This window comes from Lipophrys pholis (genome assembly GCF_963383615.2).
Source record: "Lipophrys pholis genome assembly, chromosome: 4".
Classification (NCBI taxonomy): domain Eukaryota; kingdom Metazoa; phylum Chordata; class Actinopteri; order Blenniiformes; family Blenniidae; genus Lipophrys; species Lipophrys pholis.
Genome location: NC_137637.1, coordinates 21963149 through 21986534, shown reverse-complemented (window position 1 = coordinate 21986534; position 23386 = coordinate 21963149). Strand labels below are relative to the sequence as shown.

The 23386-nt window shown below is 41.1% G+C and overlaps 1 protein-coding gene across 1 annotated transcript; it reads left to right on the top strand.

Moving 5' to 3' along the window:
- On the top strand, positions 1-2707 carry LOC308109008 (PAK4-inhibitor inka2-like). The gene is made up of 3 exons (XM_080462342.1): positions 1-111; positions 224-257; positions 1586-2707. The coding sequence occupies exons 2-3, from the start codon at positions 240-242 to the stop codon at positions 2582-2584; spliced, it is 1017 nt and encodes a 338-aa protein (XP_080318468.1). The 5' UTR covers positions 1-111; positions 224-239; the 3' UTR covers positions 2585-2707.
- Positions 2708-23386: the final 20679 nt, after the last annotated feature.

Below are 23386 nucleotides of genomic sequence, written 5' to 3'. Positions count from 1 at the left end.
ACTCATCACATCTGCCTCTGTGGCTGCGCTCACTCAGATCACTGAAGGCAACTTCTCCTCTTGGATGGGACGAGTTTTCCTTCTCGTTTTGCAGCGGAAATCTGGACAAGAGTAAGTCTCGTATAGTTTTATATCTCTGCTTTCACGTTGTTGTGACTTAAAGATGAATGTGTGCTTCTTCGTTAAATCTGATCGTTTATTTTTATTTTTTTTTCCTTTCCAGGAGTTGAACATTATAGATGCGAGAAATCGAGATGGTAAGCCAATTTCATATTTGCTTTTTTCCGTGAATATTTTGCGCATTTTGAACGTTTGAATTTGCGCTCATTGAGAAATGGGGCAGCTTGTTTGGTTCAACATATGGAGGTAACATCTGCTAAAACAACAGAAGACTCAGTAATGAATGAAATAACATGTTGCATTTGTTGACCCAAACAACTACAGCCTTTGGTTTCCCTCTGATGGAGACAGTATATGGAGATATTCAACGGTTTCTCGGTTCCACTATTACTACTATAGTTAGGGTTGCGTGTGATTGTTTCTCAAGTTCTTGCAACATCTAGCAGAGTTCTTGTGGAAACTTGGAGAGGGCAGAAGGTCTTGCAACAGGGTCAAATTCTTCAATAGGCAGTGCAGACACAGACAAAGGGGTCACACGGGTTCAGAAGTTAGTGTACCGACAAGAGTGCTACAAATAAGGGTGCTGGTGGGTTGTCTGGTGTGAGATGTGACTTTTAGAGTCCCACACACGTCTAGGAAGTCCTGTGTTCTCAATGTTGTTGTTTTTAAAAAAAACGAAACTTCCACCTCATACAGGCGAGACCTACTTAGAACTCAATATATATGTTTTGAGTTCAGCTTTAATGGGACTGAGACTTTATTTCTCCTTTTCTTCTCTCACTTACGCTGTCACATGATCTGGTGTGCCATGTTTGAGTTTGAGAGCAAGCCACTGTTTTTCACTGGCTGATTCTGGCCAATCAGCACTACAGAGGAAAACACAGTATTATATTCCTGAGTGTGCCACTGGAGAAATTCATCGGCAGACCCTTAAAGGGGCAGGACCTCGTTTCTAAATCAAGCTCCTCAAGACCCCACTCTCTCCTTGACACCCTTCAGTTGCGTGTCCTTTGAAAATTGTTTCACAATATCATGGAATATCTCCGATCAGACATGACTATTGATCTCAGACTAATTACACGTGTCTGGGATCTGAGTTGAATCACTCCTGAGTCAATGAAAATACGGCGCTCCCACAACTTGTTGGTGTGGTTGGATAAATTAACGGATAGGTGAGTTTCTTTGTTTGGGAATTTGCTTGTTTAGGAGTTCTTTGAACAGCAGGTCTGCTGGCCTATGAGATTATAACAAGAGGAGAGGTGTTCTTTCATAGGCCGATGCCTCAAGCGTGCCCCAGCATGCCCACAAAACAATTCCTAAGAACCTGTTAATATCAGAGCCATTCTTCACCAGTACATTATGAGGTTTACAAGACTCCAGTCATTGACCTTTATTGACTTTATGAACTGATGTTCCATGTTGTGTTGAAAACCACTAACTTGTCTTTCTTCTCCTGTCTCCTCAGCTTTGTTTACGTGAATCGGGCGACTGCCTGCGGGAGCAGATGCAGTACATGATGAGGTCACTGCAGGATCTGAAACAACTGCGGAGGACCTGTCCTGCAGCCAGGCAGCCCCTCGCTCCACTCAGCAACCAGCTCCCGTCCTTTGCACGCCACTCTGCGGTCGCACGCGCCTGCCAGCAGCGAGCATTACGGCGAGAGCAGCGTGCACGTCTACGGATGTCTGATTCCAGCACGGCCAGCACGTACGACTCTGCGTGCTGTCTTGCAAGTCCTCTAGAGGAGGAAGAGGAGGAGGATGATGACTCCAGCAGCAGGCTCGGCCTGAGTCTTCGATTGGGCTTGGGCTCTCCCAGCAGTCGTAAGAGCTTGGAGTTTGACTCGGGCTACTCTGAGGCGTCATGGCAGGATGACACGGTGGTACTCAGGAGGACGAGAAACGTGAGGGTATCATCTTCGGCGTGCATGCGCACAAACCGAGCGCTGAGTGGACGTATTCGGCCCAAATCCACCTCAGATGCATGTCTGGAAACGTGGACGTCATTTGAGGTCAGTGAGCCAGGGGACTGGACGAACTCTTTATTGACCAGAGGGCGCAACCGACAACCCCTGGTCCTGGGCGACAACAGTTTTGCAGACCTCATACAGAACTGGATGGACTTACCAGATTGTCCTGAACCCACAGAGTTGAAGCCAAGCCCAAGAGGAAGACTGGCGAGGGGCTTTTTTGTCAACATGAGGAAGAAACTTGCTGGATTTTCTAAGAGTGTGGAGGACAGAGTGAGGATGAGATCCACAGACCCCTCTCATCTTAACAGGACTGCCAATGCTCCAAAACGCCTGTCCTGTCCAGTTTTGCCTTCACAACCTAAAATTCCCTTTTTCCACCAGTCCCACTCTGCCATCAATGAGCTGGACTCTGACTTTTATCGCTTCACCGCCCTCATGAAATCAGGCAGCCGACAGCCCATAATCTGCAAAGATATTATTGGATATGTCTGATGTGACTCCATGCAAAGTCATGTGGAGACAAGACAGTCCTCAAGTGACTATTTATGTGACTGTTTCCCTTTTTTTTTTTTTAAATACTGTAAGCTATTGGAAATAAAGACATTTTCATAATTCAACCTCTCTATGCTCTCATTTATCATTTTCACGTTTATGTGATGGTCAAGGTCATTTTGAATTGTCGGAAAAAAAAAAAAGACTATTGACAAAGTCACATAGCTTCATTACAGTTTGGTTAAAGGAGGCTTTCAATAATAAGTGGGTGCATGGTTTTGTGTAACCATTAAATTAAAAGAGCCGAAAGGAAAACAAGATAATATCTCCTTTATGAAGATTTGCAGTCAATCCAGGACGAGCAACGCATTTTGAGTGGCTAAAGTTGATTTTGGAGCACTCTTATGGGACTCAATGTTCTTAAGGAAAAATTCTGCTCTTGCTCAACATAGAGCTGAATCGTTTTGGAGATGCTTTAAAGGGGACGACAAAGCTATTTAGAGGCCAGAAGTGGAGGCTGTATCAACACAGACTGCAGTGTGCCCGATGAGGTAATGTCCCATGTGCCTGTGCAGAATCATGTGAGGAGGGAAAAAGCCAGCTGCTTGCAGATGGAGCTGAAGTTTGCTCTGCTTTTTTGCTTTATGAAGCACAGCACCTCACTAATAGCCCTCTGCCTCATTTAATCTGGCTTCTGATTGTATTGGTTTTGGCTTTAAAGGTAGTGCACACTCATCCACACACATTAGTTAATGGCACAATTAATTTTAGCCTCACTAAGGAGGGAAGAAGCTGCAGATGGAGAGCAGTGGCATATGCGCCGAGATAAGCTAATGATCACTTCACCTTTGCCTTTACAAATTAACTTTCTTCATTAATTCACTGGAGAAACTGCACCAGACAATATGAAGATAAAGAATTTTCCCCAAAGGAGTTTCCCATGCTCCCTGCAGCAGCCGGTCTCACCAATCATGTCTGATATCAAGGACAGCGGCGGGTATGCAAGAGAGATGGCTTTTACTGGGTGCCGTTTGTCTTGTGCTGTTTATCAAGGTCTCCTGGTGGAAAGTCACCGAGGCACTGCTGAGCACTCAGCTTGGATCTAATAAACTCTCGTCAGAAACACTAATAACGTTCACATGCAAGTGAAAGTTCACGTTGATATTGCATTATGTTAAAGTACGAATGTTTCAGTCCACGATGATAAATTAGGCCCTGAAATACTTTCTGTTAGCTTTCTCTGGCCTTAGTCCTGGTTTCCATTCAAGCATGTGTTAGTTTCTCGTCTTTTGCAGCTGTATGACCGCATCAGTATATCAACTTCTTTAGCCAACCAAGAATCATTCAGGGAAAGGGACACGGGAAACAGTGGATCCAGCCAATTGGTCAGTCTCCTCCAAGCCATTGTATTGTCTTTAGAAATATAGATTACTGCACACAAAAGGAGTCAGGAGCCAATTTTAATAATCACTGAGCAGCAACTAAAATATAAAGTCTCATCACTGTTGGCAGAATACAACAGAAGCTCAAACATTTAAGACCAAAATGCCTTGAAGACCACAAACAGTATATTACTTGGGTGACATTTTTATTGTGTTCCATTGCAAAGTCTAAAAGATTTGACTTGTGGTTGGGAAAAATGTAATTTATTCACAGCAACAAGCACAAACACAAGTATTTGCTTGGTTTAACAGTTTTTAGCTGAAGCAGGCACAGGCGGTCAAATTACACACAGTAAATTTGAATTAAAGTACAGGAAGGCTACCAAAGTATTAACACACAAAACACAGTAAAAGAAACAAACAAACAACGTAACTATCTGACCGCTCGATATAACTTTGTCAAGATTGTAAGGGCAAACAAATGTGCCATCTAAACAATACCCAGTGAAGAAAAATAGAAGTAGCCCTTTCAAGGACTTTTATTATCCCTGAGACAACCACTTTAAACATTTCCCCGAAAAAAAAAAATCCCCTAAATAACTTTGTGGATGTAGAACATCCTGCTGCTCTGAATCGGCTCCATTTTCATTGGTGTTGGTGTAGACTTGATACTTGATATTTTGGAGAAGATAGCCGGTATATGTGTTCTGAAGTGGGGACTAAAAGGGACAATTTATAAACACATCATTGAGGTTTTCACACATTTTTCTGCAAATGGAAGTTGATTTTGAATTCTGGAGATGAACTTTTTCTTTTAAGGTGATGTTTTCTGATCAGCTTCAACAGGATCACTGCTCCATATGTTTGGTGCCCCTGCTCCAACAAGCCAGATCTAAATAATCAAGTTGCTACCAAACTACAATAGTTCGGTGATTACCTTTTTGCATGAATTATCGGTAATGAAGCAGAAAAATATCTGCAACAGCTACGGTATGGAAAATAAATGCAGTCATGCTGCATCCACTCTTCTGTCTTCTTTACCACTTTATCCAATTCACATGTGCAGCAGGTTGGACTCAATTCCAGCTCGCACTGGATGAATCCAGGATACAATCAGGACGTTATGAGTCCAGATTGACCATCTACCAACAAATGTAGAAGTTAAGTGGATTACTCAGATGCTAAAAAGAAACAAAACAATGCATACACGGGGAGAATATACAAACTCCACACAGAAAGTCACCCTTGTATTGAGAATATTCTGGCTGTGAGACGATAGCGCTAACCTCCGTTGTACAGTATAAATACATTCAAAATGCAAATGTTCTTATTTAAAGCCAAGATATTTCTATACACATACTGTTAAGCAGCTTTCTGCTTTAGTGTATGTCAAAAGCCTTATAGGATGACACACAGAAGTAAGGCTGCTTCAGGACAATCTACAGTCTGTTCACTAATACAGGGTAGATTCAAAATGACCCACCTTTCAAACTATTAGGGATAAATGATGGCTGCCACCCACAGTCTGCTTATAGCATGGCAGACTTTGTTACTACTAAATGCCATAAACAGTAGTAATGTCCCTGGCACACATAATGATCTACAGCAGGTCTGTTGATGCTTAACACACTCACAGGGTGGCCCAGTGGTGAACACACAGCATATCTTCATTTAATTAAATGTTGAGCTACGTATTTTATATTTGAACTGCGCTGAGAGCATGAACTCATGTCCACTGACCGCTGACTCCCCATCACCCATGTTGTAATCATTGTTTTAGTGTGTTCAAGTTGGGCTCACTCCTCAGCTCTGTGATTCTTTTGTGTTGACAGACTCAAGCTCTAATTGGAGCTCATACCTGTAGGTCTATGTTGTCTCTGTCACAGGTTTTTACACCTCAATACATCTCTCAGTTTTCAAGAGAATTTTAGGTCACGCCGTCCTTCACAGAGAAGGGTGCTGCCGAGTACAGTTATCCTGTAAGGCTGATCAAACGTCATGTTCTTTTGATAGATTCTTCTTCTTCTTCTTCTTCTTCTTCTTCTTCTTCTTCTTCTTCTTCTTCTTCTTTATTAATTAATTAATTAATTATTTAATTAATTTTTAAGCATTGTAACTCTCTAGATTAGAGAATGGAGGTATTGGGTATAGAGGATACATTCTATCTCAGTTTAACTGCTTCCTGTCATGGCTAACTAACTAACTAACTAACTAACTAACTAACTAACTAACTAACTAACTAACTAACTAACTAACTAACTAACTAACTAACTAACCAACTAACTAACTAACTGGACTCAAATGAATGACTCAGCCAACTGACCAAAGTTTGGGACTTTTATTCATCATGAAGCAATGCAAGGTAGAAAGTTAGAAGCAACGTTTGGTACACAGAAGTTCAGTCCAATCATGGATCGGTAGAGACACGTGCAAGTGAAGACGGAGTCGGTAAATAAGCAAAAGCAGTTTCCACATTAGGACTTATTAAACATGCTTCATTGACCTGACAAGCTTAGGAGGCAACTGGACTGAAGCACATGGCACATGTGCAAGCACCCTGCACATTATTTACTCCAACATGAGAACAGATAAGCCCGATGACACCACCTATAAGAGGAATTGGACAAATGACACATTTCAGGTGAACCAACAAATGAAGAATCAGTAGAAACAGATGGGGGACGGAGAAACTCAACACCTGAAACACAGGTGAACAAAAGAGACAAATATCCATGAAGCTGGAATACTTCTTTAAGATTTGTTTGCAAAATAAACTGAAAAAAATGTGTTATCGTGATGTGGAAAATAAGGGAATTTTTTTGGTTTTATTTGTCGCGAGGGTAAATATAAATACTATTTATTAAATAGGCTGGCGACCCCAATTTGGTAGATCCACAACTTGTGTCACAAATAGCATCACTTGAAACTTTAATTTGAATGGTTTCGCACAACAGTTCTGCTATTTTGCTGGCAGCAACTGAGCAATGCCTCTAGGGAGATTAAAGAAACCGAGATCATCAGATATCCAATGACAAGGAGGAACAAAATGATATTACAGTGAGCTTTGTCTAAAATCCAACAGAAAATATTTACCCAGGCCCCTGTATAATCAGAATTACATGTGTCCTTGAGGGGAAAGGAAAATTAATTACTTAACTGTATTCCAAGACACTTTATCAAACAAATGGCAATGACAGGATGCAAAGTTTAAATTACTTGACTTAAATGTCGGACAGATGTCCAGCTGCATTTGATTCAGTATCTATGTCAGAGCCAGATTGAAAGTTTGGACAGCAGAAAAGCGCTCTGTCACAGATAGCTTGTATCAGCTCATGTCTTTAATGAAGAAGGACTCCACTCATGACTGCTGGGACGTAACCACACACAAACAGATCTTTTCTATTAAGATATCACGTGTGGGACAGGAAGTGACTGGTGGGGGTTATTTACCCTGCAGTCTCACAAAGACTGAATGTGATTAATTAACTTTTTTTGTTTTTCTTTCTTTCTTTTTTGGCAATGGCATGGCTGGACAAATAAAATCAGATGAACACATTCCCACACTAGTTATTGGTCCTGTTCTTTCAGTATATGATCATTTAAACACATCCTCCTGCACCCCTATGATAAGAGCAGTTACTGAATTATCCCTAACAGTCGTAATGAATAAATCTTCCTCACAATGAATATTGTCATATGTCAAATAAGCTTTCTTTCAAAATCACTGCTGTTTTCTTCCACTAACTATAAACTGGACTGTTCGGTTGGTGGGAATCATAACAGTTGAGATGACACAGGCCAAATATCCCAGGAGGCTTCCTTTTGGTTCTCATGGCCAAACAGGGCCCCTTAGGTCAGTTTCAACTTCCTCTGTTCAGTACAACATGCTTTACAAGCAAACCCATAACCCCAAACTATAAATGAAAAAAAAAATTGCAGCCTATTTTGTGCCGACTCCATAGATTTCTGCTCTCATATATGCAGAAAGTCATGTTTATTTTGTGCAAAACCAGTGTAGTTTGTGCTCAGTAACTTTTATTCTTGACAACAGAAAATCAATCACACCGTCATTATCATCTGCGATTGACTGTGTGCAATCTTTACTCATTTTTCCTGTGTAGATGTACTTTTTTTTTTTTCTTGTGGTGAAACTATTTCTGTGGAGTAAAAAAAAACAAAGATCTTCTTTCCATTTTCTTTTTTAGCATGCATAAACAACCGCCCCCTCTAGTAATCAGTGCCATATTTTTTTCCTCCTGAATTTGCATAGACACGTGTGATTGTGGGCCTGCCTTAGCTTGTGTTGGTTTCTTTGTCTTGACCACATTTGGCTCGGTGACATGAACGCAGGCCTCTGCAGGACCAGTAACCAGCACGTTCACAAAACAGATCCTGTGGCAAAAAAATGTGATCTTTCCACACGATGTCTGGGGAAAATAGAGAAAAAGCACCACAGCAGAGAGAAGGGAAAAAACATCGGCTTCTCTGGAGACAATTATAATTTTTATTTTTTTTTTTGGGGTGAGTTTCTTCTCAGAGAGAGCCTCGTGTTTCAGTACTCCCGTAAAGAAGTAATTTCCCTTTTATCACTACAAGTCCCTTGAGGTCTATATTTTAAAGTCAGTTGTTTGAGACGATGAAACAGAGTTTCTTACTCATCTGATCGTATTAAAAAAATAAAACTGCTTTAAAGCGTTATCTTTTTATTTGATGCAACTTTCAGTCACTTTGCGAAGCTGAAATGGAAACACTTTGAGCTCGGCACACATTAAATGACACAAAGCAAAGTTTCCAAGCTTGTGAAACTGGCCAAAGCCACAAATTCTCTACATTCCTTCATGCTTTTGCTCTCAGAGGACGCAAGTGTGTGAACGTCTTTGGGCTTTCGGGCTCCGTTCACAGCCACATGATCCAATGCGTGTTAACAGTCGCACAGCTAAGGCAACAACCTCAACAGTGGAGCTAAATCAAACACACGCTGTCACGGCCAAACACTCACTTACACACAAACATCCTAAAGCTGCCCTCCATGCGAGAAGCACAGTGGGATAAACGCAATGAACCAGCAGCTTCCCTGAAATTAAAAAAAAAAAAAAAAAAGACACTCCACTTTTGAAAATCACCGACTGTAATGTTCTCTCAGCAGTTTTGACTACATCTCATCTAGTCTGAAAACAAGTTGCAGATAAACATCTAAGTAACAATAATTACATTCCCATTGCTGTCCTCTGATTTTTGTCTACCAGTAACCTTTGTATGACCTTCTCGAAAGCAGCCTCCGGGCTTTCAATTAGGCTTTTAATAAATGGCTGTTCATTTTTGCCCTGACCATTCTTCACTCATGTGACTGACATCTAAAGGACAGGAAAGCAATGCAACCTTTATCCTGGCCAAATATAGCAGACACAGGAAGTGAAGTAAGTTAGCGGAGTGTGGGAGAGGAGGATTGTCTGGCTCGTGCTCAGATGGACTTGTAGAGAGATAAAGAAGTCAGAGTGAAGAGACAAATACAGCACTGTAAGAAGGAGACGGGGCAAGGAGGAGCAAGACATTGCAACTTGCAATCAAAAAGAACAAGTCAGGGAAGTGAGAGAAAGTGTTTGCGAGTGATCAGGATGCAAAGCTTGACCACACAATTGGTCATTCAGTCAAGCAGGAAACGGAGGTCAGAGGGGCGACCTTGATAAGTTGTCTTCCTGCGGTGCTCCTCAGCATGTTCGTGCCACTGACTGTCCCTCTGCTGCTCCAAAGAGAAAACCATCGCCGGACTGTAACACAATAGAGTCCTTCTCCCATCGGAGAGGGGCCGCAGTGATGAGATGGACAGAAAGCAGACATTGTGTGGTCTCAAAGATCTCTCAGTCCCCTGCTTCCTTTTGCTCTTTATTCCTCTGACATTTTCACTTCCTGCTGACATCCTGTATCTAATCTTCTACATCATGTCATGTCTTCTCAATTCACTCCAATACAAATCATAAACTAATTGCAAGTTGATTGGTCTCTTCCTAAAGGCCCCTGCAGGTATTTGTTTGTGAAGATAATTGTTTTTGCAGACTTTGCTCCAGTTTCCAGTTTTTCCAGACAGTTTGCTCTCAAACTGTGTTGGTTCCGGACAATTAGTTTGATGGCTGAACATAGTTAGTGACCTCTTGTTGTGATATAAGCCAGAGCAGGCGGAGTGTAAATAGAAATCTTGAGGAAAAATGGGAAAAGAAATGTCAACGGAGGTCATGCAGTCACACACAAATTATGATCATGGACTCCATCAGTTGTTTATTTATGTTTTCAAAGATTTATTTCACATATGCTGGAGTAAAGAAACACTTCGGGTGACTCTACTTCAACCCGCTGTTCACCCCTGTTTTATAAAACCCTGGACGTCTTGGCCCGGTGTAACCAATCTGGCCTCAATCCAAATGTATCCATGAGAAAAAACTCCACCAACTCATTTGAATTCCTTCTCATAAAAGCATTTAATCCTTGCAGAGGTGACGCTGACAAACGCTGAAAGAGCTGTATCTAAAAGCAGTGGTGCAATTTGGTGCGTTATGGAGGATCAGCTGCAGTGACTGTGTGTGCGAGGGCACATCATGTGGCTGAAGAGAGCGTCAGACGGTAACGTTGGATCGTCATGTGAGGGAGCAGATGCCCTCCCCCTCGACCCGATTCACAGAAAACACAGCTAATGGGTGGTGGGAATGAGTGAAGATGAGCTAGTAGAGATCTGTTCAGTCCAATCAATAGGACACGGTTTGTTTATATCTTTGCAAAGGTTTCCACTTTTCATAGTTCAGTTTTAATAGTTTGACAGTTAAAAACAATTGGCAATTATGTAAATATCTTTATTACATTTCAGGTTTTTTTTTTTACCCTTTTACTCCCTTTTATCAGTGATGCTGCCTTGAAATAGATATCTGAGTCCAGAAAGAAAATAAGCATTTTATTTGAACTTGTGTTTGTAACAACCAATGATAGTATGGTGGCCGATAACAGAATACATGTCAATAACAATTTTGGCAATTTAAAATGTACTAACATGCTAAAGGTACAAATTTGAACCATTAACTTAAAAACATTTAGCCAATAATCTAATAAGTTATTAAATGAAGTAGTAGAATTAAAAAATAAATATTTTCCAAATATAGTAAGAGCAGTCAGTAATGCAATAATACCTAAATAGTTCTACATTTCTTTTTTTGCAGGTTTTGGGCAGTTTGCGTATCAAAAATAAATGCAGCTCATTCAATGAGGATGCATACTATGCAGCACTCTCTTTTTCAATCATGGTTGTGACAATATTATTGATTATTACAGTCAAATAATCAAAATTATTACATTACTGGCATTATTATGGGAAATCTCCACACAAAGTATAACACCGGTATTGTGATTGATATTTTGTCTGTGTGAGTGAACGAAATCTTAACGTTTTCTACCGAGTTTCTTTGGCCAGCAAACAGAGGCAGAAGCTTCTGGATGGCGGAGCGACTCGTCCTCGCGGCCCCTGTGTCAACACGGCCCAGTGGAGGCCAGCTACTGCGGCTAACAGATGGCCGCCCGCCACACCTGGACCAGTGTTGATTTTAACCAAAGCTGTCAGTCCTAATGCAGACTGCATGACTGAGTGAACACTTCAGTTCCACTGATGGAGTCAAATATTAAACCTCGACTTCTTAACCACCCCTTCAACATCCCCCGCCTCTCACTCCCACTCAGCTGACACACACTGCTCGCATTGTCCTGTCCCAATTGGTTTAAATCCAATTCAATAGATTCAACACTGCTTGCTATTAAATTGCACCGGTGCGCAAGCGCAAAAGTGTTCCCTTTGAAAATGTTCTTATACCTGATTGGATATCTTTATCAGTTAATCTAAAGGAGCACAGATCAAGTTAAAGACTGTGGCTCATGCCAAAGTATAATTACTGGCATTTTGGGAAGATTTCCACCATCGCTGACTTTTCTTCCATGTTGACTAAAGCAACAGGTTGATTTGCTGAAATGTAAACTAATCATCTCTTTAAGATTTACCCTGAAATCTTTCTTTCTTTGTCATTTATCTATAATTCTTTGTTAAAAAAAAAAAAGGGTGTAGCTGTTCTTGTGATATTTATAGACATTGCTCTGCAGATTGTGATATTTCTATGATTTGTATTTGACGGAGGTGAGAAAAGGATTGTTTCCTTTTAATACATTATGAATCCCCGCTCTGTGCTGTGTCTCGACTTCAACACTTGACTTACTGCAACATCATGTGGAGCAGCAGACATTGCTGCAGCTGCTGAATTAAGCATGGATTTACAAGCTTGACAATGTGACTTGACACCAACTAGAATTGAAACGAAAATATCAAGGCTAAGTGCATGTGCAAGCGCACCGTTTGAGACACAGCATTGGTTTAGTCCATACTTGGTTGGTATTGCTGCTGCACTTTACTGGATTCATCCTCAGCCACTCAGGATTGTTAGAGATCAGCGGTGCAATCTGTGATGGCATAAGTTACTTTCGATTTTTATTCATCATAATTTGTTGAGCAAACATAACAATTGAAATGAGGCAAAATCTTTGTTTCGCAAGAACTGTAAACAAAACAAAACTAAAACAAAAAGCCTGCTTTTCAGATCTGACAGCGTAACTTGTTTTTTAACCTGATTTTCAAGTGACTTGAATTAATAAAGGTCACAGTGACGTTTTCATCATACAAGTTAGTCATTGTGTTTTTGTCAGTTACCTAACTCTTGCTTTCACTTTGGTATTGCAACTGTAGTTCTGGCAGCACTCAAGTTTGATTGAGACCAGATACCTTAATGAGAGTCAGGCTTTTGTGGAAGAGGGCAGACGCATGCTCAGTCGCAAGCCAGTCATGGGGTAGCTATTGTTGTAGGACCATCTGATCGACATCATCTGACAATTTGCAAACTGATCAATGACTTCTCAGCCCAAGTTAATCACAAGACTGCAGTGCTTTTGATTATGAACTCTCAGATTTACGCCCATACTAGCATGATCCGGCAGTAGTTGATAAGTTTTGTGTACTTTATCAGTTGTTTGTAGATTGATAGAGAGGTATCTACACAGAAATAAAAACATGACAACAATACAACAGATTCTTTCTGCATTCAGGTCGAGCTTCAAGATTCTTGTAAACTTTGTAGTATTTCATTCATCCATTTCCCTGCAGGCCTTGAAATACCTTCCAGATCCCTCCTCTACCTGCTGTCACGCCTTCTGTCCCTCAGCAAAGAGTAGAAGGCAGGAAAACAAAAGTTTGATTTGGATGATGAGTCAGGAAACAGGATGGATTACTATGAAGTAAATGGCGCAGTAATATAGAAACTCTTCGGATGTCTTTAGACCGGCTGAACCAGAACTGTAGGAAGGGGAAGCAGCCAGCGGGATGCAGCGTGGGAAATATCCAGCAACGGTCCTGCTCTCACGTGATCCTTGAGAGTGAAAGTTATTCAGGGTGTCACTTTGTCTGATATGACAAATTTGAGATGGACTGCCAAGAAATGTTGATATTCATGTTTACCTTAGTGTTACTTCCAGTGAAACCAGGTGTTTAATAGTCACGTTTTTATTTTATTTTGAGAGAGAAATTGTCCCGGCTGCTTCTTTGTTCCTGCTGATTTGATCCCGACCGGGTTGAAGACACGCACGCACGCTGCAAGTGACTTTATGACCACACAGTTGTAGTGACCAAAGGCACCACAGCGTCTGAATAGCTGCAAGGCACATCATTACAGCAGCTCTCACATTTGATCACATAGACGGACCACTGTGCTGCTAATTACCGTGCTGCTCAACTCTGTCACCTCTGTGGCCCCTAGTGACTTGTCACAAACCATTCAGCACACAACCCTGACCCCTACCCCCGAAACACAGCATGCAGCAAGAGACCGTCTGACGGAGGAGGTGATAAAATATGATATGACCTCGGCACAAATATATACATCAACCAATTTCTCATTTGACAATGCTGTTGTTCAAAGAGAAGCCAAACTAAAATAACCCCTTTAACCTTTATATATATTTCGTACAGATTAAAGTTATTGAATCTTCAGGGTTACATTCTAGGGTAGTGGCTGACGTGTTCCTGACTCGAAACCCTTTGGGCGTGACATTTGCTTTTCCTCCCTGTGCTGGAAGGAAGTTTGCAAAATATGCATATTGCATGTAACCTCTGTTTTAGAGGTCAGATGAGGGTCAAAAGTGTAACTCTCCTTCTCATCACAATTGCAATTATTTAAAAGAGAAAAGTCAATGGTTAAGAAATGTTTGTTCCTTTATGAATTCCTGTTGTGCAGTAATTCCTCCAGTGTATTGCACATTATCCAAACCAGAAACGCAAAAACGCACAAACTCTGTTTTTCGTGGTTCCTCATCCGACCGATCTGTCACAGAAAGTCTTTATAAAGTTTCAAATAGTTTTTTTTTAAACCAAAACGACCCAGGCATGATGCTGCATGTTTTCTGCTGCGCCTCTCTATATTCACAAATTAGAAAGCACACAGTCATCACAAGTACGAAGGTTCCAGGGGGTGCAGCCGTCAATTTGACTAATGTCATTCTCAGATTGGCATGTGGAACACACTCCTCCATTAGGGAAAGAGCTGAATACTGCACTTGTTTGTGTTTGGCTGCTTTTCTCTATGTGCCCTTACCTAATAGAGTTGATGTGGTTTTTACTGCAGCCACTCATTCTGCCCAAAAGGCAGCAGTGGGATGATGATCCTCCAGCTCTGAGTGACAGAGAGTTTTTCATGTCACATCATCAGGCTTTGCTTTCTCTTCCCCACGTTCTTAATGCATCTCTCTTTTTCACTTCCACCATCTTTCCTGTTTGGTTTTCTCTAATCTCAGAGGACTCTTGCTTCTCTCTCTGTGCCGACACAAAAGTACCCCATGGGACATCGCAAAACTACCAAAAAGACTCAAAACGAGCTGTTGAGACAGTTTTCTGACAGCTAAAGTATCTGACAAAAAGATATCCAATGTTATCTTTATTCTTAGACAGTTGTGGTCAGGGTGGTGATGGGGTGAAACCCTTACAAAGTAGATGATGACTTTTAAAATGTCTTGAAAATCATTAGTGCAGTAACTTTTTGGGAGTTCTAAATAATTTATTTAAAATTTATTTCACTTTAATCATGATTGAAATAAAGGCACGTGAAGACATGATGCCATGAATTTGTTGTTTAATTTACAGCATTGTGTATAAACTCTGAAGGGGATACGTATAAGTAAAGTCAATTTGAATGGAAAAAAAAGCCAAACATACATAGTGGGCAGCAGTGGACAAGTTTATAATTGAAAACAGAACGGGTCTTATACCTGAACAATCATTCTCATTTGTAGAGCTGTTTCATGTTTGCTGGCAACTTCAGAGCATCATTCACAAAGTCCATCTTTCATGTGCTCTGCAGGTTTTGGTGACAGACTGCACTGAGGACTTTGTTTGGTGGAACATCTGTTTTGGGGTGATGCTCTTTGGTCTTTGATGGCCTCCGCGAGAGGCCACATCAGTGGCAGGGAAGATAAATCTGAACAATGAGAGAGCCAGTAAAGGAGTCAGCGGGAGTCCGATGGTGCAGGCACAGGAAGTGTGGCTCCTCTTGGCCCCTGAACCCTGAGGTGATGTTTTTCCCCTCCAGTCTGCCCTTTACGGATCTCTGACACCCAGATACTACAATATACAGTGGGCTGGATACACAGCCCGTCATAGTTATTTGAGAAATGATAATTAAGTGTGTGTAGCACTGGAGTGTGGCGCCAGAGGAATAGAAGAAGTGGGTATCAAGACAGAGGGATTATGCCTTGAGAGAGTTATCACTCTCGGAAGAAAAATGGTTCCTTGCATACCTGCAAAATGAGCGAACTTCCTGCATGGTCCAGTTTCATGTGAAATTGACAAATAGTAGTAACAGTCTTTTTTCTAATATAATTCTCAACCTGAAAGCTCAAAAAGTCATATGTTCTCTTAATATCGCAGTGCAATTGAAACAACTTGAAAATTGTAAACGAAGGAGATATGTTCAATTAGTGCACGCGTTTTTATAGCTTTAAAGTCACACTTTGAAAAGAACAAAAGAAAACACTTACCTGGATTATCAGCTTTGACTTCTTTAGTGCTTGACCGGTGCCTGCCTGCAAACAACAGTGACTTGTTAACACCAGTGAGAGAATGAGATTTTACAACAGTCTGGCACTAAATGATGGTGGCTGACAGTCGTACGCATGAAACTTCTCTCAATTAGTGCCGAGCAGATGTCATGGTGGCTGAAAAAGATCAATAGGGTCAGTCATGGCAGGTTTGTCCAGAGTGTGGCTCGCTATTTTACAACGCAAGCTGGTGCAGACCACTGGGACTTTAGCTGGCAATAACATGAGTGAGAAGTGTGGTGGAAGAAAAGAGGGACTCAAAGACAGAAGGGTCCACTAGAAAAAAAACAGGCATCTGCACAGGAGTGACCTCGCCGACCTCAAGAGCTGCCCCTTCATTGCAGTTCATACGGCTTTGCTGTCTGATACTCTGGAAGACGTGAAATGCTGCAGCCAAACAAAGTGATTCCCAGGTCTATATAAGGAAAGGGCTGAAGACACTGCCTAGTTTAAGCAGGGTGGTTGACTTCTGCTTGTCCTCCCTATGGGCAGACGTTTACAGCAACTTGTCCAAACAAAAGCAAGTGAGGCGGATATGGAGAGGAAAGGTTTCACTTTATGTATCCAACACCATATTTGGATGGAAGTGACATCTGTGTCTTTTCACACTGTTTCTGGGAGTTTTTAATCTGATACTTTCTGTATAATTTCATACATATCTTCTTGGAGACGACACAGAAACCAAATGAATCTGTATTTATTTTAACACTCATCTGTTTTCTTTTTTTTCTTAGTGGATTAATCTGCAGCAGCTGGAAACACTTACTTAGTGCCAATTATCTAAAGTTAATACCTTCGAATACGTATCAACTTCCATGTATCTTTCCAATTTTTGCGGAATGGAAGTTCGTAAGGTCAAGAAATGTTGAAAGTAATTATTAAAAATATGTGAACAGACAATACATTTAATGATATTTCACCCTTCCATTAGCAAAGGAAATTTGATTTATTTTAAAATCTTTAATATTCATACCAAGGTTTGATTTATGTGCACTATGATAATGAAAAATGCAACATGTCTGGAAAGTGATATTAGGCAGTGTCTTAGCAAATAACACATTAGAATTTGGAACTGTAGCACTTAATACTTTACAAAATCAGCAAGAAATGCATCACAGTGAAGGATTTTTATTGGGCCAAGATAGCAGTTTTACAAAATTTTAAACTAACTGAATTAAAAAACAACTTTTCCTTAAACTTTTTGACCCCCAAGGTGTTTTCTCAGTTCATTTTAATCATGCTTCCTCCTGTTCTTCAAAATGTATTGTCCACCCCCCAGTCGTTGACTTGATCCTATATAAGGATTTGCTTTTACTGGAAACCTCTTTGTAAAACTTTGTCACACGCATCAGGAAAATGAGAGTAAAGCTTGTTTGTCAGTTTTAAAAGGGGTGCACCCTTTTGTGAAGGAATCCCATTTCAATTAGTCTGGCTGTAAAAACCTCTAAGCTCTAATTTTGCTGAGTGGATCACAGCTGGGCTCCACCAAAAGTGAACTAACTTTGCCCCCAACACTACCCATCTCCTATTTCAGGCTGTACATGTGGGTCCCACACCTGATGGTGTGTGCTCTTTGTACTGCAATGTAATCACGTCCACCGAGTACTTTGTCCAATCTGGATAAGTAGCGCCAGACTGTAAACTACAAAAGAAGGGTTAATTGGCTCTTGTTTGAGTTTATTAGAAAATGAATTTTAGGTGGGTACACATTTTCTGCTGGCATACAGTAAAATAAGGTCCCCGTTTTTTTCCAAAAACTGATATTTCCTATTCTACTTTTACAAAAATCTTTATTTTTCACCTGATCGTTTACAAAAATAAATTTCATTTGTACAGACCCACATGTACCCCTGGTTCAGAGCTACTATGAGTATGCCAAAACTGTAGGGGGCAGTGTAACGAGAAGCATGAAGCCGTGATAGCCATTCAGAATCCTGGAAAAAACACTGCGTCATGAATTACACAAGTTATTTTCTGTTCAGTGATATTGGTGCATGGTTCGTTTATTTGGACCGATAAAGAAGAGGAGCTCCTCCTAAATGTGGCGGTATGTAAAAAACAAGCACTGCTTTCACTGTATCCATTTCATCACAGCGTTCAAACTGTAAACACGGGTCACAGGCAGACAACGCCGATGACGCTCCCGTTGCATATTCTGACGTGAATCACTATCCACCGATCTTTTTTGATGCAAATGTAGACAAGGAGTTTTTCTCAATCTCCACTGTGACCGGAATCGTTTGTGGTGACTCGTAGCTGTGTTTATGTGTAAAATGCAAGGCCCAAACGCAGTGAAATATCAGTTTGTAAATATGGGTGCGTGTAATCATGGCCTCATGCCTACATTTACATGTCTACAGAAAGATAATTTATTGCACTGAACCACCAATGTTGCTGTCGGGTTCACTTTTCACTACTAAGCACCAGCACCTTTCCCAGTGCATTACTTGCAATAACTCTCTCAGATCCTATTTACACAACGTTTTCAAGAGAAAACACTAAACTTTCAATGCGTTTTGGGGGTCCGTTTACACAACAATGCTGCTCTGAGCCACTGAAAGAGCAAATTGTTTTTTTATTTTTCATAGGTGGAATTTTTTTTACAACGCTCCAACTCTGTCGCAGTGTAACCAGGCGGAAACACAACTTTATAAAAACGCTTGGGCTCCGTCTCTATGTAGAGGGTGGAAATGCTGCTACTGCGCGTGCACACTGCGACCATAATAAGTGGTTCTTCTGCACATGTGCAAGTAGATGAACAATAACAACAATGGCAGCCTCCATATTATCGTGACTCCCATCCTCTCCTGTCACCTGCAATAGCTGTCCAACTTGGTCGTCCTTCCGTACGAATGTATGTGTACTTCCATTATTATTGTTTATAGCGTATTGTTCTTTGCAAGCATGGGTGAGTCTGTTTCTATTACAAAATCAAACAGCAGCATCCACTAGTGGCCCAATGTGAAAAAAGGACATTGTTTTCAGCGTTTCTAACATTTTTGTGTAACATCATTTTGAAAGCTTTGCTGTGTAAACGCAAAATATTTAGAAAAATCAAAAACTATGTTTTTTCGCTTGAAACGTGTAAATAGAAGGATTCAAGAGGATAAGAAGCTACAGATTCTGACAAGAAGAGGAAAATCAACAAAACTGAAGATTCTAGCAACAAACTGCTGAAAGTCTGATAACAGGGACTGTCACCCAGTGTAACATTTCCAAACTCTTCCCTACTGTAAATTGAATGTCTAATAATCAACGTTTGCCATTAAAGACGTTTTAATCCTTTATGGCGTCAACTGAATTCGAAAGCTTTGCACATTCTTGTCCCAAAATTATGATACCTTGCCGCACGTTCAGCTCTGTTCCTCATGCTTCATTGGGAAGGTAATTGACAGCGAGCTTTCGCTTATAATACAACATATACAAATTAGTGTGATACTAATCTTCTTATTTCACTTTGCACAAGAAAGTGAATCACATGCTCCCTAAAATACAGAGCTATTATTAGGTATTTATCACTGACCAAAGTTGTTGGCTGTTTTTCATATAAACCCAGCTGGTGGACGGTTCATTATAGCAGGGTTGTGCTGAGCTGTGCTCCAGTTGCCCCTCCCCTGACATCTAGGTGTGAATTGCTTTCGAAAGCCATGTGGGACAGGAGTAATCGCTGAAACGAGAATGACAAAACCACAACCATATGCACTGTGTGGTTCACACACAAGCATTGATATGATATGAGTGATAGCGAGATCTCAAAGCAAGATATAAAATATTGAGGCTTGAAATTAGGAAATGCAGCAAAAAAACAAAAACATTACAGGTGTTTACAGATTTGCCTCAGTAGCACTTTTCTTTTAGCTTAAAGCTAAATTGTTTTCTTACATTTGCATAGCTTTTTTTAAGCAGGTGTGTGATACACCTGTGCTTGACAGACTATATCAGATAAGTAATGAATTTGATTCCCCTTGTTTATCATGGCAAAACATACCTAATAGGAAAAGAATTACAAAAAAAAAAAAAAAAATTCAGCATACAGACATCAGTGAAATAGTAGCTGTCATCTCACTGTGACTTTTTTTGCAGCATGAGGATTGTGGCTTGTGGTGAGAGAACCAAATTGCTCAGAAGCTCTCTTCTGTCCCAGCATTTAATCACAAGGCCACGCCAGGGAACAACTCCCAATCTGAACCCAAAGCAAAGCATCTGGTTGACCACAGTGGAGATTCTCATGTTCAAATATAGACAGGAGCAGAAGCACCAAATGACAAAAAATGGAGCACATTCTTTCCCAGCGTCAGGTTGCAGCACACACCCAGGAGCAGAGTTGGAAAAAACAAAAAACCTAAACAGATCAAAACTGCTTGATTGAGTGTTTGGCTCTCCAGTCAATAACTAATGATGGAAATCGACCTTTCTATAAAATCTATATGGAGCTCTCAGTTTGTGGCTTTATCTCCACTCTGATTCCGTCACTGAATAAACTCGAAAGAGCCTCTTTCTGTACCCGAGCCTGCAGCATACGCTCTGCCTCCTGTGGTTTATTTCTGCCCGCTATATATCATGGTGCATTTGTGAGCGCAATGACACATCTGGTTGCTGTCAGCATTGAGCTATACATAAAGCATGAAGGCCAGCGACAGTGGAGTTGTGGCATCACAGAAAAGGGAAAAATGCGGCCTCCAGTCAGACAGTTGTTATGAATTATTTCAATGTTGGTGTGAGTGAAAGCACAATGCACCCACATCTGCCGTGTCTCTCTGAGACGTAGCTCACCATCTGATGGCGAGAACACTTACGGCTCATTGAGAGCACCTGGAAGGTAAGAGGAAACCTGGCCCACGGGACAAAAGATTTGCAGTCAGCGAGACAAGCACACAGCAGGATGTGAGAGGGAATAACTGAGCTGAACTATAATGGGGTGGGAACACCTTGAACACAAAGGTGGGAAATCCATGTACCTTTTGGAATGAGGGAGGACAGACAGGAAGAACAAGTGTGCAATGATGGAGACCAGAAAGGTGACTGTCAAAGTAAAACAGGTAAAGACATTACAGGTAAGACTTTACACAGATACAGAAGGAAAAGAACTCAAAGATTTCTGAGCTTCTCCCAGCTGAGAAAGGATCTGCCATAAATAGGTCAATCATTTCACAGCAGGGAAAAAGCTGAAAGGCAGACAGCCACCTGCTGATGGGTCACTAGTTATCATCACCAAATACCTTATAGTTTAGACTGTGGGAGGAAGCACCATGTAGAAAACAGGCTCAAAGAATAAACTAAACTTCCTACAGACAGACCAACCAGCAAGCGTGAACCCAGAGCATCATTGTTGTTTTACAACAACACCAACCACCACTCTACCATGCCACTTTCCTTCTCAGAAAGGTTGATTTCGTAGCAAACATTTCAGAATTATTCTTGTTTAGGTTTGTCGTTTCTTAGGGTCTGCACATAATGTAAACAGCAGCTTTCAGAGATGTAACAGTTGGGCCCCCAGAGACCCCACTTGCAGTGTGGGGGGTCCAACCTCTGGCACACTTCCCTTGACCTCAGGGTTATCACCATGGTAATCCTGCATACAGCACTCATGAGGAATGGTAGTGGCTACTGGGTGATGCCTGGACAGACTTCAGAAACTGGTGCCGTGGTCCCTGAGGAGCTATCTTCTGCATTAATAGAGGCATGCGCACATATGCTGCTCTCGGATTAGACTTCTGCATTCGTGTAAAACCAAAAAATAATCATTACAAAAACATTCTTAAAGTGTAGCCAACATTTGATTTGATGACCAAACTTACCTGGACCTATGTGAAAAAGTAATTCCTGGCAATGACTCTTTCACATTGCTGTTGAGGTTAATTGGTGACCCTAAATTGCCCCTAGGTGTGAATGTGAGTGTGTGTGGTTGTCCGTCTCTCTGTGTTTGCTCTGTGATGGACTGGCGACCTGTCCAAGGTTCATCCGGCCCTCGCCCATACTTAGTGCGGATTGGCTCCAGTGCCCTGTGACCCTGCACAGACTAAAGCGGCGTTGAAGATGGATGGAGAAGAAGAAGATGGATGCTTTAATACAACCACATTGGAGGGTTTTTGAGCATGAATGGTCTGTTTAAAGGTCATGCTTACAGAACCTCAATCGGATTTGAGTCAGGTTAGGGTGTGCCAAATCTTTTACTTTGTTTTTTTTTAAGCCATTCAGAGGTCGACTTGCTGGCGTGTTGTGGATCATTGTCCTGCTACATAACCCCAGCGTGTTTCAGCTTAAAGCCACAAAAATATGGACAGACGTTCTTCTTCAGGATTTTTTGGGAGAGAACAGAATTCCTGGTTCCATAGATTTTAGCAAGGCAGTCAGATCCTGAAGCAGCAAAATAGTCCCAGACACTACCCCCTCCATGTCTGACTGTTGGTCAGACATGGTGTTCTTTTTACCAAATGCTCTGTTACTTTTAGAACAGCTGTAACAGGATACAAAACTCTCAGAAAAGTCCTCTTGTGTCCCATCAGGCCACAGAATATTCTCCCAAAACTCTTGGGGATCATCAAGATGTTTTCTTTTGGCAAATGCAAAACAAGCCTTTGTGTTCTTTTTAGTCAGCAGTGGTTTTCATCTTGGGACTCTCCCATGGATGCTATTTTAGCCCATTCTCTATGTTATTGCTGTATCATGACAATTGCCTTTAACAGAGGCAAGTGAGGCCTGCATTTCTTTAAAGGTTGTTCTGGGTTCGTTTGGGACGTCCTGGGTGAGTCCCCGGGGTACTTATGGAGTAATTCTGGCTGGCAACTCCTGGGAAGGATCACCACTGTTTCTTGTTTTCTCCATTTATAGATAATGGCTCTCATCATGTTTCACTGGAGTCCCAAAGCCTTCGTATAACTCTTTCCAGAGTGATAGATGTCAATAATTCTGTTCATCTGTTCCTGAATGTGTTGCGCTTTGAGATCTTTGAACCCACATCAGTTTTTCAGACGGGTTCTATTTGAGTGATTTCTTGATTCAACAGGTCTGGCTGCAATCAGGCATGGGTGTGGCGAGTGAAATCAAACTCCCAAAAATGTGGTTAATCACACTTAAATCATGATTCAACAAGGGGAGAGCAATTCATTTTTCACATTGAGCCAGATCTGTATAGAGAGTCTTTTTGCCCTATCAAATGCAATAATCATATAAAAAAAAAAACAGTTTGTATTTACTTGATTTATCTTTGGCTAACATATTAGAGTTTGTTTGATGATCTGATGCATTTAAGTGTGGA